This window comes from Columba livia, chromosome 4, assembly GCF_036013475.1.
Source record: "Columba livia isolate bColLiv1 breed racing homer chromosome 4, bColLiv1.pat.W.v2, whole genome shotgun sequence".
Taxonomy (NCBI): Eukaryota; Metazoa; Chordata; class Aves; order Columbiformes; family Columbidae; genus Columba; species Columba livia.
In genome coordinates this window covers 76394738-76412553 of record NC_088605.1, presented here as the reverse complement: position 1 = coordinate 76412553, position 17816 = coordinate 76394738, and the positions used below count along the sequence as shown (strand labels likewise).

General features: G+C 37.6%; 1 protein-coding gene across 7 annotated transcripts in view; it reads right to left on the bottom strand.

Moving 5' to 3' along the window:
• Positions 1 to 17816, bottom strand: part of CCSER1 (coiled-coil serine rich protein 1) — a 424423-nt gene that overhangs the window by 180755 nt on the left and 225852 nt on the right. For all 7 annotated transcript variants that reach the window (XM_065062407.1, XM_065062409.1, XM_065062410.1 and 4 more), the window contains one exon: positions 13296 to 13379. In XM_065062407.1, the coding sequence (XP_064918479.1) occupies positions 13296 to 13379 (84 nt within the window). The remainder of the gene's footprint in view (positions 1 to 13295; positions 13380 to 17816) is intronic.

Below are 17816 nucleotides of genomic sequence, written 5' to 3'. Positions count from 1 at the left end.
GATGGTTTGGAACTGCTCATAACCTTCTTTGCACATTTAGGTGAACCTCCAGCTTATTATAAAGAAGAGCTTTTGAATACAATGGACTTTGTCAGTGGCAAGTGGATGCAACTTTAACATGCTGACAACAGCACTAACACTTTTTGAAAACTAAACCAAATATTACCTGTCACTTTTTAATAAAGATAAAGAGAGAAACACTGAAGTCATTAAATGAGAATATGAAATGCATAATTTAGTTTTAATGTGTTTAAAAGAGTCGTTTCGCAGATGTCAGTGTTTAAAGGGGTTAGTGTTAGGCTATTCATCTGGAAGCTGTGCACCTTGCAGTGATTTGTAGTCACTGAAAAACAGCAAAACATGGAATTCAAATAAACATTTCAGTCACTTGTTAAAGAAAGAAGACAATTTCAACACTAACAACGCACTTCATGACGCTTTCTTCAAATGCCAAAGAAATAACATTGTCGGTGCTTACCGAAGTCAAACATTACATGTTAATGTTGTGCAAACAATCCATTTTGGATTTGGATTTTACCTTGAAAAGCAAACAACTATATATGACAGCATATGACACTCTGTATGCTTCAACTCCTACTGAGGCTCCAATCCAGAGGACCAGATTTAAGGAGTAAAACCCCCAAAATTGCACAGAGCTGACACTAGAACATCAGAATCAGCTACTATAATCTTCAGATCCCTTCCTATGGAAGCTGATAACTACTACTTGATAGTACAGAAACAGACGTTTATAGACAATGACAAGAGCAATGCAGACAGTTATTGGAACGTTGCCAATGGTAACGAATCTTTATCTTAACATGACATTTCTTTTGTTGTGCTTTTACCAAATGTTCACGTAAAGAGGAAAAAAAATACGGTGATACTGAAGTTAATTCGCAAAGTTTCAAGCATCTTCAAATGCAAATCACAAATGCATTTCCTTGCCTTTGGTTTTGAATTTAACACAATTTCTGACTAATAAATCACTCCTGTCTGGAAATAAGACAAGTCTGAATCTTTGTTTGTTTGTTTTTTTTCCTCTTTGAGACCTTCAGGACGATATTAAACTGAAATCAGTCGCATGTTAACTTGGACATAGAATTAAAATGCTTTAAGCCACTAGACCCGGAGATACTCTTCTGGACTTGACCCAAGCAGATTCCAAACCCAGGCCATGCTCCCAGAAATGTTCTAAAAATCCACTTTAAAAAGACAGGAAAAGAAAGGCAGCACCCATTGTGTAATGGATGACGTCATAAAGGATGACGTCAATAAACCATCAGTTCTCTCTAGTCCTTCTTGAAATTCAAGTGAGCTCTTCCAAAACCCTCAAAATAACAACAAATTTACTTTTAATAAAAATTATCTACTATATATAGAAGGTTGCACTGAAATTTTCAGACACCAGAGAGATAAAAAAGACTTTTCCCTTTCACAAGTCATCTGCAGAAAAGCTCTAAATCCTTGTGGAACTGCACACAAAAAGCCAAGAGAGGTTGAACTTTCATTCCTGCTGAAGAAGAAAAGTCCTCACAGAGCTTCAAATGGACTTCACCAGTATTCTTCAGAGTCTCTTGAACAGCCTGAATGGCATGGTACGTTCAGCCATGCTTTTTAAAGGATTAATGAAATATTTGTGTTAAATGGGCTTCTCAGATGGTCATTTGGAACCCCATCTTTTAAAGTTTAAAGGCTAACATGCTGTTTTAAACCCCTGTGACACCACATTGGTCATCTCTCATTACCAAGCCAGCTGTAGATCTCTCTAGGTACTCATTACAGTATATTCTGTATATATACAAAAAATGCCCTGTCTATTAAACTATAAAACCATACTCTGCTCATTGTGCTTTGACTGTCTCTGTCCCAAGAGAAAATATCTATGTTTGGGGGGTTTTTGACAATAAAACTGTAGCCTACCAAATTCACGAAGGCAACAATACAATTTTGGCAGCTTGAGTCTCTTTTGCACGACCATGGAAAGTGCGAGATACAACAGAGCACAAATGTTCTTTGTTTCCTTCTTGCCCATCTCCCCAGCCTGGACAGACACAAACACACGTAATTCTAGTATCACCGAGACACTTTGCAGTAAACGTCACGTCCAACTTCTTCTCACAAAAACAAACCTTGTACCGTATTCAGCTTTTGATAAGTCCCCTGTCAAAGCTGACATACTCTGACTTGGTACAACCTTCTTTTCAGTACAACTCAAACATCCCTTTAAGCTGATGCTGGTGCCTGGAAACCACTCCAAGTCATTTCCTCCCTGAGTTTCATTAATGCTTACATGTGTTTTAATGCACCTCTGGTTCCGCAGGTGAACAGGTCAGTTACAATCACCTCCAGCAGACGACCTTCTCAAGAGAAATTTTCTCCAGCATCAAGCACAATTATTTCAAGTCTTCCTAAAGGCCATTCTGGCTCATTTTGAGACTGCACTCCTATTGCTGCTACTGTCTACTTCAGCCACCATAAACCAAAAAAATTCTCAGAAAACAAAAACAATTACTAAACCTTCACAATTATTCTCGTTTTCTACATTTTACCACATGAAGTCTGAGACACTGTTGCTATTTTACTTCACAAAGATCAGCTTGCAACTTCTCTACCATGTGGATTTTTTGTGGGGGGTCTTTTTGTTTGGCATTTGTTTTTAGTTTGTGTTGTTTAGGGTTTGTGTGTTTGGTTGGTTTTATCACATATATATATATATATTTATGTGCATGTGAGCTGGCACACAGCATTGTCAACCTCTTCCTTTCTTCATTTCCAGCTTGATGTTAAAAATAACACCTTGTTCTTCTGGTTATTTGGCTAACGAAGTCACACCATTAATCACAGAGGGAGACACGAAACTTGGTTAACATTGGCCTTGTTTACACTCTTCTATTTCCAATGCAGCACACAAATCATCTTTGAATCAAAAGACACAATCTGATCTAATGAATGACAGAGTAAGTGGCCAACAATCTTTACATGTTAAATATTTCATTAATATACCTGTTCATTGAAAGCATCTTATTAAGTAAATTAAGCATTCTATTATTCTCCTACAGAATAGATACTTAGACTTTTCCCCTCTAGACATGCAACGACAGGACTTGCTGTACATCAGCACAGCTCATCAGCACATCAAGCAGCTTTAGCCCACTAAAGACCTGGTCCTTACTGACACATAAATCACAAGGGAATGAGAAGCTGACTGCATTATTACTTCAACTCCTACAACAGAATAAGAGACTACATGGCTCTAACCCTAAAACATGAATAGGACACTGTCAACTTGTTTTCGATACCGCATTTAAGTTCAAAAATACACAATACAGCATCAAGGTCAATGTATAAGTTGATGTACAGCTGGAATTGTTAAACAATGTTTGTTTTGTCTGAACAAAGAACCACACATATACCTGTCCATGCAATTCTCTCTCAGTAATTACAAAGGGAAGACCAAAGCAGACAGCATTTCACAGAAAAAGGAAGGATAGTTATTTTCACTTATTTTCGCATAAAAACAGATGAGCTGTGAAAGATGTCTCCTTGTACACGATGATTCTCAACTGCATTAATTAGCCATAAGTCTAAAATTCTACTCCCATGCCTCCTGAGAAGTACAGCACTATTTATAGTAAAATTCAGGAACCACTTCACTTCACTGAGTGCCTAGTGGGAGATTAGCAACACTACAGAGCTACGGCATACTATTCTATGTTTTATTTACTCAAATCAGCGTATACAAGGACTATAGCACTACAAAACACAAAGAGGGATGCTAATGATCACTAGAGCTCTATGGAAAAAAAAAGCAAAAGTCATTCACAAAATGCTGAGTTATCAGGTTTGGCACGTCTTTAACATTCTTCACCAATAAATGTACGTAATTTTGCAGCCTGAAGTCATTACTAAGAAAGCTGATGAAGAAATGCAAAGACATTCAGAGAGCTAAACACTCAACCTGTAAAGTGAGGCCCTTAAGACTTCTTTAAAGAAGCTGTTCCGTAAGTTAGACATATGGTACGATACAGTTAGGAAGAGATGTTCGGCAAACTAAATGAGCAAAATTTTATTAACATTTTACATTGACACTTTAAGTGCACACTAGCGTAAGCATACGTAAAAGCTTAAAAAGCATTTAGCACAGAATCCTGTCCCTGGGTCCCAGGATTTACCTGGGCAGGAGGCAGCAGCTCTCCAGGGACAGGTGAATAAACCTCCTTCCTTTGCTAAACAAACCTCGTCACGTTCATCAGCCCCGTTAGCATCAGATGGCCTTTCTGTTAATTATGCCAAATCAAACATGATGAAACTACAAAGCGTTCTGTGAAAATGGATGATACGGATCACAAAAATTATAAGAGCAAGACATAACCATTAAAAAAGAATTTTTGAGCAGTCCATGCATGCCTATCTATTCACACTGACTACAATGGTAGAAACAAAAGCGATGCCAACATCAGCCTACACATTTTACACATTGTGTTGGTCAAAGCTGTGTAAAAAGAAATTGAGAGGAGTCCTTGCTTAAGAAAAATAGAATTGATGCTCACCAGCCTTTTTACACTTAAAACCAAAGACAAACGAAACAAAACACACAGACGATAACAAACAAAAAACTACCAAACAAAAACACTCCACACCACAACATAAAAGCTGCTCCATGAGTAAGTTTCTCACATTTTAAAGGGAATAATTCTAGAAAGTAGAAACACCTCTAAGTCATCAAATGAAAGGTGGCTCGAGCCCACAGTGAGTCACAAAGCCATGACTATTAGATGATTACTAACCTACAGACAACCAGCTGAATCCTGCCCCTGCTGGGTAGGCATCCATGCCACCAAATCAGAATTTCTCATTAATATCCACCCTTAGTAAAGCCTCAGCAATGTGATGAAAGATTAAATGAACAAAAAGGCTGGACTTGACTCTTGCATGGCAGATAATAATTCTCCATGTGGGGCTCAATCATGTCAATAAAGCAGTATAGGAAAAGATATAAAAGAATAAAATTAAGACACAATATCTGGTTATCTGGTGCCTGTGATAAAGAGGTTGATTTTTTTAATCTATACTTAGCCCTTGCCAAAGGCCTCTGGGTGGCTAAGCAGAGCTAAAAATACAATTGTAATTAAAAACTGCACAAACACCGAATCAATACAACTGATATATTCTCCTTGAAGCAGAACTCCTTTCTCATTATTTAATTTGTTTACTCAAATTTTCTCTGATGTGCCACTGATCACTTAATAAGGTGTTTTTTAAAGCCCATTTTTAATACTGAACTTATTTGTGTGAAAGAGTAAGCCATGTACTATTAGGCCTTATTTATATTTCCAAACAGACTGTGACAGCAAACAGAAGAGCTTTACTCCATTTACTATACGGTATATCTAACAGTCACAATATGTTGTGCTTTTAACCCTTTCCACAGGCAAAGCAGCATGTATAGGGAACACAGGCCTGTCTCCAGTCTTACTTCTTCTCTGTTTGTTTCATTTATTTTTAAGTACATGAATTTATTTCTAGAGAAACAAACACTACGGCATCTGGTAAAAAAAAAAATGTTGCTTGTGATGATCATTTCCAAGAGATGTTAAACATTAACCTGGATCTCAGGCAAATCTGCATTTTATCCACTAATGGGAAAATATTATTCAGCAATACATCCTACATGGTCTCGACTCCCTATCCTGGCCTGAATCCATATTTTATAACTTCTAAACTAATAGGTGTCTAAATAATAGTTGACATCTGGTATCATTAGAAGACATGCTAGGAGCCTGATAACTAGCTAGATTTTTGGATAACACCCACATGAGAGGAAGATCATGTTTTCAATTAGCCTAACACTACTTAAAATGTAATAATGTAAAAAATAATTTCATTACGATGGAAGTTAATTATGATTTGGAATAATAATACTATGATTTATGCTCAGAGCCTGAGACCAAGAGTTTCACAGTATGCTGGGCTACCTTGCCAAGGACAGATCCAGCAAATGATTTTTCCCCTTGGTGCTGTGGAGGCTGGATCTGAAAATAACACACGTAATTTTGGGGGTCCCAGCACAAGAGGTGGGTGCAAACTGTCGATAGTACAGGCCAGGAACATGGGGGGCAAAAGACATCCAAGCAGAGGTAAGGGAACTAGGTTTGTTTAGTCTGGAGAAGTCTAAACTAATGAGTAAGGAAAATAAATTAACACAATTAATAAATAAGGAAAACCAAAGCTGAAATGGACCTCCTGTTCTTCAGACATGTTTCCTTACTGCTTCTAGGAATTATTAAAGACAGGATCTCAGGTTTGCCACTCTTTGAGGGTTCTTCCTATCTACACAGACAAACAGATAACTGGATGTGTCTGCAGCTTCCCAATTCCCTACCGCTTATGTACATTTTGCACTTCTCAGTTAATTATTGCCTCCCTGGTTAAGAACTAGCACTCACTGTTTCCCTCTCCATCTGCTTGCTCAATTCTGCAGAAAACCAGATTTTGGTAATAGTGACGTCTTTGAAAAAAGCTCTCTGCTTGGATACTTAAATTTTGCTGGCTAAGCAGAATGGTCCATGAATTTAAGGTTTAAAAACCAAGAGAAACAAATGTGAGTTACGAACTCCAATTCGACAAAAAAATCCAGTAGTACTAGACAATATATCTTAAGGTACTTGATGGTCAAGAAAAAGGAGCTGATCATAGAATCATCTCAGTTGGAACAGACCCTCAGGGTCATCGAGTCCAACCAGAACCCAACTTCAGCACCAACCCACGTCCCTGAGAACCTCATCTAAACACCTTTAAACCCCTCAGGGATGGTGACTCCACCACTGCCCTGGACAGCCTGGTCCAGTGCCTGGTTGGATAAAGGTATCTTAAAAAAGATATCTTATAAAGTTATCTTCAATAAGATACAACAAAATAAATTCCACAGAATTCCAGAAATGGATCTTATCTTCCTCACACTAAGTGAAGAAGATCATTTGCACAGCAAGTTCCATAGTCTAAGCAAACCTGTGTTTGCAGTTGTCTTAAAAGGTGGATCCAATGGCAATTTCAAAATCCTCAGTCCTCTCTGTGTCACCCTTCCCTTCATTATCTACCACCCTGCTCTTCAAAGAAACATGATAAATACACATTAAGCTCAAAAATAGACTGAGTTCTCCTACTGCTTTGGATCATCCTTTAATTGCATCACTTTTTATCTTTCCAGCCTATTAACTCGAGATCCTTCTAACACACACCAACCACACTGAAGCAAATATACATCAAGATAGTCTATTTTTCTTCCTTTTCATCACCATACCGCTTGTACAATAGCTCCCTTGTTCTTACCAACACCGTAATAATACAGCATATCCTAGTGCCCAACTAGCACTGCTTGGTAAAACCCTCATTTGTAAGCTGGAATGCAAATATCACGCTGTGAGAAAGTCTGGATTTACAGAGTCCTGCATTGATAACGTGTGAATTCTGATAAATACTACAGCCTGCAAGCTCTATTACTCTTCTGGTAAATCATGAGAGCTCCCTTTGAGAAAAACAATATCATCTGTAAGTCAAATTGGGAAATGTAAGATAAATGTCTTGCATTATTACTGGAAAACTCCAAAATACGTTAAGTACATTTCAAATATACTGAATAATTCATAAACAATAGCTCTGGAAAAAAAACAAACCACCAATCAAAACCGAAATGATATATTGTCACTTTATTTTCTGAACTCAACAAAGAATAATAAGAAATGGTTTATTGTTTTTATTTTACTGGCCATATAGAGCAACCTAAAGAAAAAGTAGTCAGACTTGAATACACCAGACAAGTCAAATAAACGCATAATGTGAAAGATTAAGTTAATTTACTATTAACCAGTAGCTATTATCTTCTCCTTGTAATTGAAATTGAATATATGGTTAAAAGTCAGTAAGACCATTGTTTTTTATTTGATTTTCTGACAATGACCATATATTACCTTTTTATCACCTTCTAAAAGATACAAAGCAGTATGAAAAGCTCATCCAGTTCAACTATCAAAAGAGCCAAAATATGCGAGATTACTTGGGTAATATTTATTTTGAAAGAATTTACCAATGAAAGCAGAAATGCGCAAGCTAGCTTTCTACTGGGACACTAGTCAGGCTTGTGTATATAATCTCAGAACACACTGTTTATCAGCAATATCCCACATTTTACTACCATTCCGCACGAATGCATTACAGCACTTCAGCCATCTGCCTCCTTTTGAGCAAGGAAAACTATACGAAAATCACACTGCCTCTTGGCTGTCTTCTTCATATTGTTTATTCCTAGGACTTACAACATAGATTTCTTCGTTACTTCAATTACCAGCAAGCGTTGACACAAATCCTGGTTTGCACCACACAAAGTCTCAGGTGCAGTCAGCCTTGCTCCAGGGACACAGCTTAACGCTCTCGTTTGACCTCAACACGGTCATGGTATAAAACAAACACTACACTAGATGCTGCTACGTAGGAAATACGATGTACAATAATTCATTCAAGGAGGAATTTGAATCTCTAGAAGTACATGTCAGTCAACAGTATGTAACAGCTACAAAGATGATGAACTACAACATACAAAGTCTTCCTACCCACCACACCTCTGGATGCTGCCACTTCTAAACTATACCTGTAGTCGAGTATCTTTATATCTTCGTTAGAATTAAAATTGGCTAAGTCAAATTGGTTAAAAAACAAACAAACAAACAACAGCATGGTGCCATTGAGACCTATCGTTTCACATAAATCACAGCAAACTACCCAAGGGACTGGCACAGACCCGGAATCACCGCCTAACCCCCACTGTGTGTCCGGGATATTGCCACTTTCACACTCCTTGTCTATCTCCTGGAAGTGATTCAGAGAGCCATCACACATCAGACCAGCCTTTTCTGGAGTATATGCAATTAATTCTCCTGCCAAAACAGGGATGAAGAAGCCTGACACTTCAATAACGTTTAAGCACACCTAATTTATTTCTTTTCTGGTCCTAATGGTTCCTAAACACGAGGAAGAAAGAGGATTTGAAAGTATTCACAACTGTCTACTTTTATGTAAATTGTTCAGGGATCTGTAATATCCCTTTATAAAATAGGCAACCTAATTAACACTACAAACCAATAGGATGTAGAGCAAGCAGGTAACCAGTGTAAATATTAATATAAGTAATAATATTATTTTCAAATGGGTATTACCTCATTTCTTTAAAATTTCAAGGGTGACTTTTTTAAAATAGTGGATTAATAAAAATTCCTTTTTTTCAAGAAAATCCACAAAACCATATTCAGCATGTGTTCATTGATTTATTTTTCCATATCTCACTCTTAGCCTGTCAAAAGAAGTTGTGATTCGAGGACTCTACAACTCAAGGCATCTATACTGGCACAACTGTTTCAAGGTGATTTTTACACTTAACCCAAGTGTCTTTCAGAAACAGTTTATCAGTAGCATTCAAGTGCATCTCAGGCTTTCATGAAAAAACTCCCAGAATTGCACAAATTACAATTTGCAGAGGCAAATTACAATTTACAAAAGGCAGTTATGGTTTGTTGAGCCAGTTCCAGAGTATCTAGTCCCACCCCATTAATTTCTACAGCTTGAGGAACAGCTCACTAAACTAGCACTGTCCCTAGATATTCCGTAAATGTACAAAGTCTAGCATCTGATAAAGAGCCACCTCCACAGCAGAAAAATAGCACCAAGAACCGGGCTGTGATGGGGATTAATTTCCTGTCCTCATTTTGCCTCCAGTTCCACTCAGAATCCGCCCAAACTGCGTCACCGCATTTTTTATTTCAATGGGACAACACATGACTCAAGTTACACAGGGACATCAAGGCTGAAAGGATAATCTCGTTAATGCTCATTTTTCAGTGTTAATGCCACTGTGCCAATGACAGCAGCAGAATAAATGTTACTGTAAGCAGCACTCAGTTATTTTTGTCACTATACCACAAAAACATTTTCTGCTTGAAGTCATTCCAAGTGCTCGAACTGCAGTGGAATGAGATGGATTTGGAACGTGTTCACAAACAGGCAGCTTCAGGTAGAGCCAAAGACAAACAACAGCTCGTGAAGAACTCCTTTCACCCAGCCCCACAGAACAGACTGACTTGGTTTATTTCATCTTCAGGACAAGAGGATATTTTCACAAAAAGTACAGCATGTGGACAAAGCGATGCTTTGAACTCGAATGTCAAGTTCCTGCTCAGGTTCACCATGTCCAAACAACGTTGGCACAGTTTTGGGCATTTGACACACCGGAAGCCAAACTCTTCTATTCCTGAAATGAGTATTTTTCAGGAAACAAAGCATGAATAGAGGAATTTATTCCACTTCTCCATCTATGTATATTTATTCCTCCAAACAAGACAAATACACTTCAGGTGATCAAGGGAGTAAATAAAAATTGTAACTACAGAGAAAGGGACTATTTTTCTAAGCTGTTTTTTGTTTGCTCAAAGGTATGTAGGGGCTCCTTACATTTTATTTTTAGTACCTGGGTCTTGTTGCTGAACATCTTAACCTCTGTTTTCATTCCTCAAAGATCTACCCTTTTCTCCTCTCACAATAACTCTGAGGAGTTTCCACCCTCAGCTCTGTTGAAGGTCTCCTTCACAACGCACTCAAATGTGGTGGAAATACTTATTTAAATAGTATTTGAAAATTAATTAGATCAAGAGGAGAAGGGAAGATTACTAAAAACTTCTAGAAAAACTGAAGCAAAGAAAGAAAGCAAAGATCCTGAAGAGCTTAAATTTACCTGCAGTTCACTTTAGGTTAGTTGCAGAGTTCTGCAGAAAAACTAATTGATCGAGCATTTCCTATCTACATAGAGGCACCCAACCGAAAAGAAAGCCACAGGTAAAGTACGCATTTTTACAAATTACCATGGTGATGCCAAGATTTTAAGACAGGCAGGTTGTATTTTCAATGATTAAATTTCCATATTCAGAATGACAATGTTCTGAACACGTGCTGCCCCAGCACACAAGAATAAAAATGGCAGCTATCCATCCAGTGTTGTGTCCGCAATATATTGTAGCTTAGTTAAAAGGCACCCAGTTTTATTAGCCAAACATTACTCTTCTACTTATCCTTTGTAAACATCTGCTCTCCAAATATTTACAGTCTTAAAAACCCCACATAAACAACTGTAGGATTTACAGAATATTAAAGCTTTTTTTGCATCAATTTTTGGCTGATTTTATATAAGCGAAGGAGATAATTTTATCAGCATTTTTTAGCAATCATTTCGAGTTTACTTATTCCTCAACAGTCCTAAAAGACAGCTGAGTTCCCCTCAATATTTCACTCCCTGTGGCAGACTTTAGTTATCCCACGGATGCTGCCAAGGTGATGGAATCCCTTGGCTTCCATTAGATTGTCAAAGTGTTCAGCTGTGGCACAAGTTCCCTGTGTGTTTCTAGTGAGCTCTTTTACTAGCCTGGCACTACAATTCCAGCTGCTCTAGAAATCCTGGCAGCTCTTATAACACCACACTCTTCAACAAACGAAATCCCAAGTTTTACAGATAAATAGCATAGCAGGAGAATGTACAGCAAAGATCAAACCATACAGAGATGGCCAAAGCTGGCACAGCGACTCTATACTTACATACCTCATACACAAAAATCCTTTCTTCCAATCCTGTGGGCACCCCCCCGCACAGGGTACATAACCTTAAGTCCAGCTTCTCTAATATTCACCTCCCAATCTGGTTTCATTTAGTTCAATACAAGTGAGATGTACCGAGCTCTTTCAAAATTTAATTTCCAATGACTAAATGTGCTCTCAAGACTCACACGTGTCCTAGTGTATCAACACTCAAGTTAATCACAGATTAAATCCATTATACTTACTTTCAGTCATATAGAAATCCTTATTTTATGACCCCAGGAAAATGTACTTTTCAGTCTATTATAGGGTACAAGAACTAAATCCCCTGTGGGATTTTTTTATTCTGCAACTGACATATATACAGATGAACTTTGACAACAGTTAACAGCAAATGAGCTACAGCTCACTGTATCAATACAGGATAATTTTACACTGACAAAATTGTCCAGCAGCTAAATAGCATATGTTCTGACCTAGACTGATATAAAATTAATGCCCCAGGACCGTGCAGAAGCTTGATGTTCCCTGTGTCCCATTTTGTCATTTAATTTTAGATAGTAATTACATAATACATCATTTCTTAATGCAGCCAAATATGAAGCAAAGAATATTGATGACCCGTATTTATTTTGCAGATGTTAGTATCACAAAGGAATCTTTCATCCTCGAGCAGCATTTTGTTTCTCCTGTGCAACTTAGTTATTTGTACTGGTGTAAAAGCATCCTGGCGGTTTTGGTTAGTATATAAAGATGCAGTAATAGATGGACCTGAATTCCTTTTGCCCAAGTTCTGAGCCAGCCATGAGACACAAACGCACAAAAAGCCCCTGAGCTAGATCACATAATTAAGATGTAATTAGGGAAACAAACCCACCTCCCAAAGGGCGCTTATACAAAATCTGCACGCCTACAGCTTCCACAGAAGCAACGGATGTGCTGGACATCTTTCTGAAATAAATCTTTCCTTTAATTAAAAATACTGAAGATGTACATGTTTTAGGTTGCATCAAAAATGGAATTGTAAAATTGTTAGTACAGCCTTAATTTGACAACAAAACGCATTTGCATGTGTTTAGGTTTTTTTAACCGCTATGTTACATATTTTACCTCTCTTGGTCACTTAAGGGGATTCTATCTCTCTTAAAACACTTAATTGTACTCAAGCATTTGCAGCTCACATGCTAAGGAAAGGTTCACCAAACATAAGAATATCTATTATTTTATTTAAATAAGAGACATCCATTAAGGAGAAAAAAATATTTCATTTTCTGCTGAACAATATTATAGATGTGAGAAGTATTCACAATCCAACAGGACACATGCATGGCCCTTCAGGATTGCTGGCGTAGGCACACGGTGCTGGGCTACTTCTCGGCCTCTTGATACAGCAAGAAAACCGTTCACACAATCTTTTAAAATAACCTCCTACCAGCTGTGCATCTGGATAGTAAACACTTGGGAGGCTGACAGTACCTAGAAATGTACAGTGATCTGTGTTTATATGAATGATTAACATAGCCTTAGGCTGGCGTAAAATTGTCCCTCTTTACTTCCTGGTCTCCAGTGACATTATCAGGCAAATGAATGGTAAACAAAACAAGAATCAAAACAACAAACAAAACAAAACCACAATCACAAGTGCTCCTCCTCCTCCTTACCAGCTCCTCGTGAAGTTGGGCTATGAGTTCGTCTCTCTCCTTCAGCTGCAGCTTCAGCACTGAGCACTCATCTTTTATTCCATCCTACAAAACCAACAAAAGAGATCTTATAATAGGCTTATAACACTTCCACTTCGCTCTTGACAAGAACAGGCTGCTTCGCATATTGTGAGACAATTACATTCAAGTAACGGAAACTCAATTCTCCTTTGTCACGTGTGGTATTTCAAAAACATATTCTAAGCTGTTGCATAAACAAATTAATGCATCCAGAGACATTACACAGACATGTGAATAGCTCCCTGCACAGGAGTCCACTTCATTGTTTCCTGAATCTTTTCAGCCTTTTACTGAAGATCCTGCAAGGTCATTCCCTTTCAGTTAAAGAACGGCTAAGAAATGATATAATTTTACTCATACACAAAACAACGTTAGAGAAACATCAATTTAAAAGCATTATTGTGAAGCTCTTGATCCTGGAGAGGATGGAAAAGAAAGCACAACAGACATTGCCAGGAAAACTAAAGCACCGTTCCCATGCATACATCTGTCAGCCAAACAGCTGAAACCAGAGTATTAGCTGCGTGGAAGAAAGAAATTACTATACTTACCACTTAGCGATGCAACCTGACTGTAACTCAATTTGACATACGTGAAAAATCAACCTAATAGCTAAGACTGCAGTCAAACCCAGGTCCATGGGGCAATTTCATGAGTCAATCATGTATTTTTGTGTTGTTCTGATTAACATCCAAGAGCAGAAACTCAAACATAATGACTGAACTGTTGAGGAGTAACAACCCACCAAACTAACCAGCCAGCTACCTGGTCACACAAGTCTAAATGAAGAGCTGTATCCTTGAGGAAGGCGAGACACAATCCAACAGAGATTTCTAGTGAAAATAAACTACCTGAAAACCAGAATTTCCGTACAAGGAATTGTCACGACAGACATAAAAGAGGAAGGGACTCAAAAAGGACGGCCAGCTCATAAAGAAAGGCTTTTAAATATACTTTAAATGTACTGGGGTTGAATGACTCAGGCCCTTCACTATTCCCACATTCCAGTAGATACTTGACCTGTGTATTCCTCCGCTTAGAAAGATAAGCTTATTTATAATGCTGGTTACAATTAGGTATGCAAAATATTTCTCACACTTTTGCAGATCTTGTAATATTTATAGAGCAAAAGAGAGTAACAGATTGGCATCTAGGCACAGCTGAGTTCAAGTGCCAAACACAATCAATCAAATGACGGTAGATTTAAAATTCTGCTAAGTAACATTTACCATTTCTAGTTACTAAATCAATATCCTTGGACACCTGAATCCTTATCATTCTGCAAAATGAGTTTATACCTGTATATTTTATCAAGGCTGGGCTATCACTCCAATGAGAATGCAGATGCTGTGAAAATATTAATCAACACTCCAAATAATTGAATCATACACTATGTATGTGTTCATAAGCTACAGGTACACACTATAGCTTTGAGGCCATTTTGTTGAGTTTAATTAATTATATGGGCTATTTATTATATGTTATATGATATTCTCATTTTTATGACTGCTGTTCATGATCTCATTATGAAAAAAAAGGGTAACAATTCTGCTCCCCACTGCAGTATGTTCATAACAGGCTTGTCCAAAACTCTGCAAATACTTGATAAAAAGAAAAGCAAATTAACTGCTCATTTTTGAAAGGTTAGACACAGCATGCTCTGTAAAGAAAATGCTGTCTCTTCAAACCTTTATTAAATGGAGGTAATCAAACAGTTTTGCAGTCTAAATTCCAGGTGTGCTTCATAAAAGCACAAAAGCAGCTGTGTGCAAAATGTCCACTGTATTTTCCTCATTTATATTCTCTGATATTGTAAAAATACTCCAGGATTTAGCTGCATACTTAATATGGATCTGCTGTTATTATTGTACATGTACATGTACATGATCAGAATATTCTTCAACTTATCTTCATACTTCTTCAGATTAGCACCCTCATTTCAGATGTAGTCTATGACAGCAATTGATATGTGTCGGTGCTAGTATTTTCCTATTTTACTTTAATTCTATCTGTCTTGGAAAATGCTGAACATAATAGCAAATGTGTTTCTCATCAGATCAGGTCAAAAGACGACAAATCACACTGGATGCGTGAAGACAGTTGCGGCAGGTTATCCCTAAGTACCAAAACCCTCAATCATTTCCATTTGCAAAACTTACTTTATACATCTTCATACTTCAGAACAAATAAGCACATTGTGCTTACTGTAATCAAAGCGCTATAAACAGAACTAACCAAGTATTACAGAAGATAGATTTGCTGCAATTTTCCTTTGCTACTAAACAGAATATGCTGCCAAAACAGTACCATAAAATTAGAATGTTATAAAACTCATTTGATAAATGTGCTGAGTTTCCGATGCTAAGCAGATTGTTTACCAACTTGGGGTAATACAAAAATCAACCATTACTTAGGATGTAGTTTCTTTTCAAATATCATCCTGGAACAAACCAAATCAAGAAATTTAAAACTGAATGTCAGGTTCAGAAAGCTACGTAAATGCCATAATAGCCAAAGCTTCCCTTAAGTCATGCAGCAGATTCATACAACAAAACTAATACGTTTCTGAATATCTAGAACACTCTGAGAAAACACAGGTTATTTTAACCCGTACAGGATTTTTGTGTGAGCAGTGCTGGAGTCTAGCCTATGTACAGGATTATGGATGTCTTCTATGCTTCACTTTTTACCATTTTTTGTGGAACTTACTAGAAATTTGTAGAGAGGTACCATGATCTGTCTCTGAAAGGAGACCCCACTTGCGATAACATGTATCACACTGACACATGCGCTTTTATTAAAAGCAAAAGCATCTACATATTTGAGATTATTCACATGAGCAGACATCTGGATATTACAGAGTGTGTTTATGAAAACAGCTTTTTTTTTGTCAGATCATGAAGGGTTTTATTGGTCATTATTACTATTATTTGAGAGATGGTCCCCCAATATATTTACACCACAACAGATGAACACAGTATGACTTTTCAGCAGTATATTTTCCCTTTCTGCATTCACTCCAGCTCTACATATTGCATCAATTTATATCTGCCCCATCAATCCCTTCCAGTCACACTAAGAAAGAAACTGGCTGGCTGTAATTCTTCACGTGTTAATCCTCATAAAACCTAAAGCAATTCTATCCTGTGCTCTACCCAAACCTCAGCTGCCCCATTGCTGCTGCTGTATATACTTCTGTAGAAACAGACACAGATCACCTATTTACTTTTCTTTGGTTTTGTTTTTTACAATACCCTTATTTACCCTTACACAACAATTATCTTACAGCATTGCAAATGCTCCGGAAGACCTAATGCTACTTATTAATTCAAAGTAAACCTTCTATAATCAGGGTGGGATTGTTTGGTTTGGTATTTTGGACTTGCTTATTGTATTTTTACATTAAACTTTAACCATGAAGTTTAGCAGTTTAGTATTCTCCTATTAACTGTCATGAACATCAGGGAAAAATAGGCTATTCATATCTAATATTCTGCTCTAGTACCAAATCCGCAAAATCAAAATCCCTTCACGCTCCTACATGCAAACAACCTTGATCACATAATACATATACTGATTCATGTCAGAAAATATCTGTATCTATAACCTCGTGCAGACATAACTTCACCCACCATGGAAATACAGCCACATTTCACTGCTATGTCTCCTTTTCTTACCACCAAGCAGAATGACAAACACACTTTGGCCAAGAAGTAAAAATATCTGCCAAATGCCACATTTTCATAAAGTTTCATTACCTTCTTCTTCATATTCAGAGCACCTGCCTTACACAAACGCTTGTTTTTCGGCATGTGAGGAGCCAAGGCTGGCTCCCTGCCAGGAGATAACAGCCACGGTCCCTCTGGCTCCTCCAGACCTCCCCTCAATCCACCATACTAGCCTGCTATCGCCTTCAAAACGCGACACCATTTCCATTATTTTAGGGTGAATTCAACACTCATGCTTTAAAATACTCTTTCTCCTGCTTCTTGGACTCACAAGGAAGTTTTAGACAGAAGAAGAGCCTTAAAACATAGTGATTTGAACTTTCCCAGCTGCGAGCAAAAACACGACAAGCAGCCTCTTGTGCACAATCAAAAGACAAAATATATTTTTACATTTTACATATTTTACATTTCAATTTTTAGATTGACCAGGATGATTCGGGTAGGAAACCAATTAATAATGTACACACTCAGGTCCCTCTATATTGGAATATTTCAAGTATATAGGTTTTGCAGAAGAAACCTGAACGACATCATCCTTTTCCTAGAAATGAACTAAACATTTATTTAGGAGCAGACAGTCTCTATAAAATTTTCCTCTGGAAAAAGAAACAAAAAAAAACCCCTCATAATACCAAGATACCACGGGAAACAACAGTGGCCATGAAGCAAAAAGCAGAGCCGACACCGATGAGTGTTGAGTACTGGTGAGTATGGCTGCTGCTTCTGCTTTGGA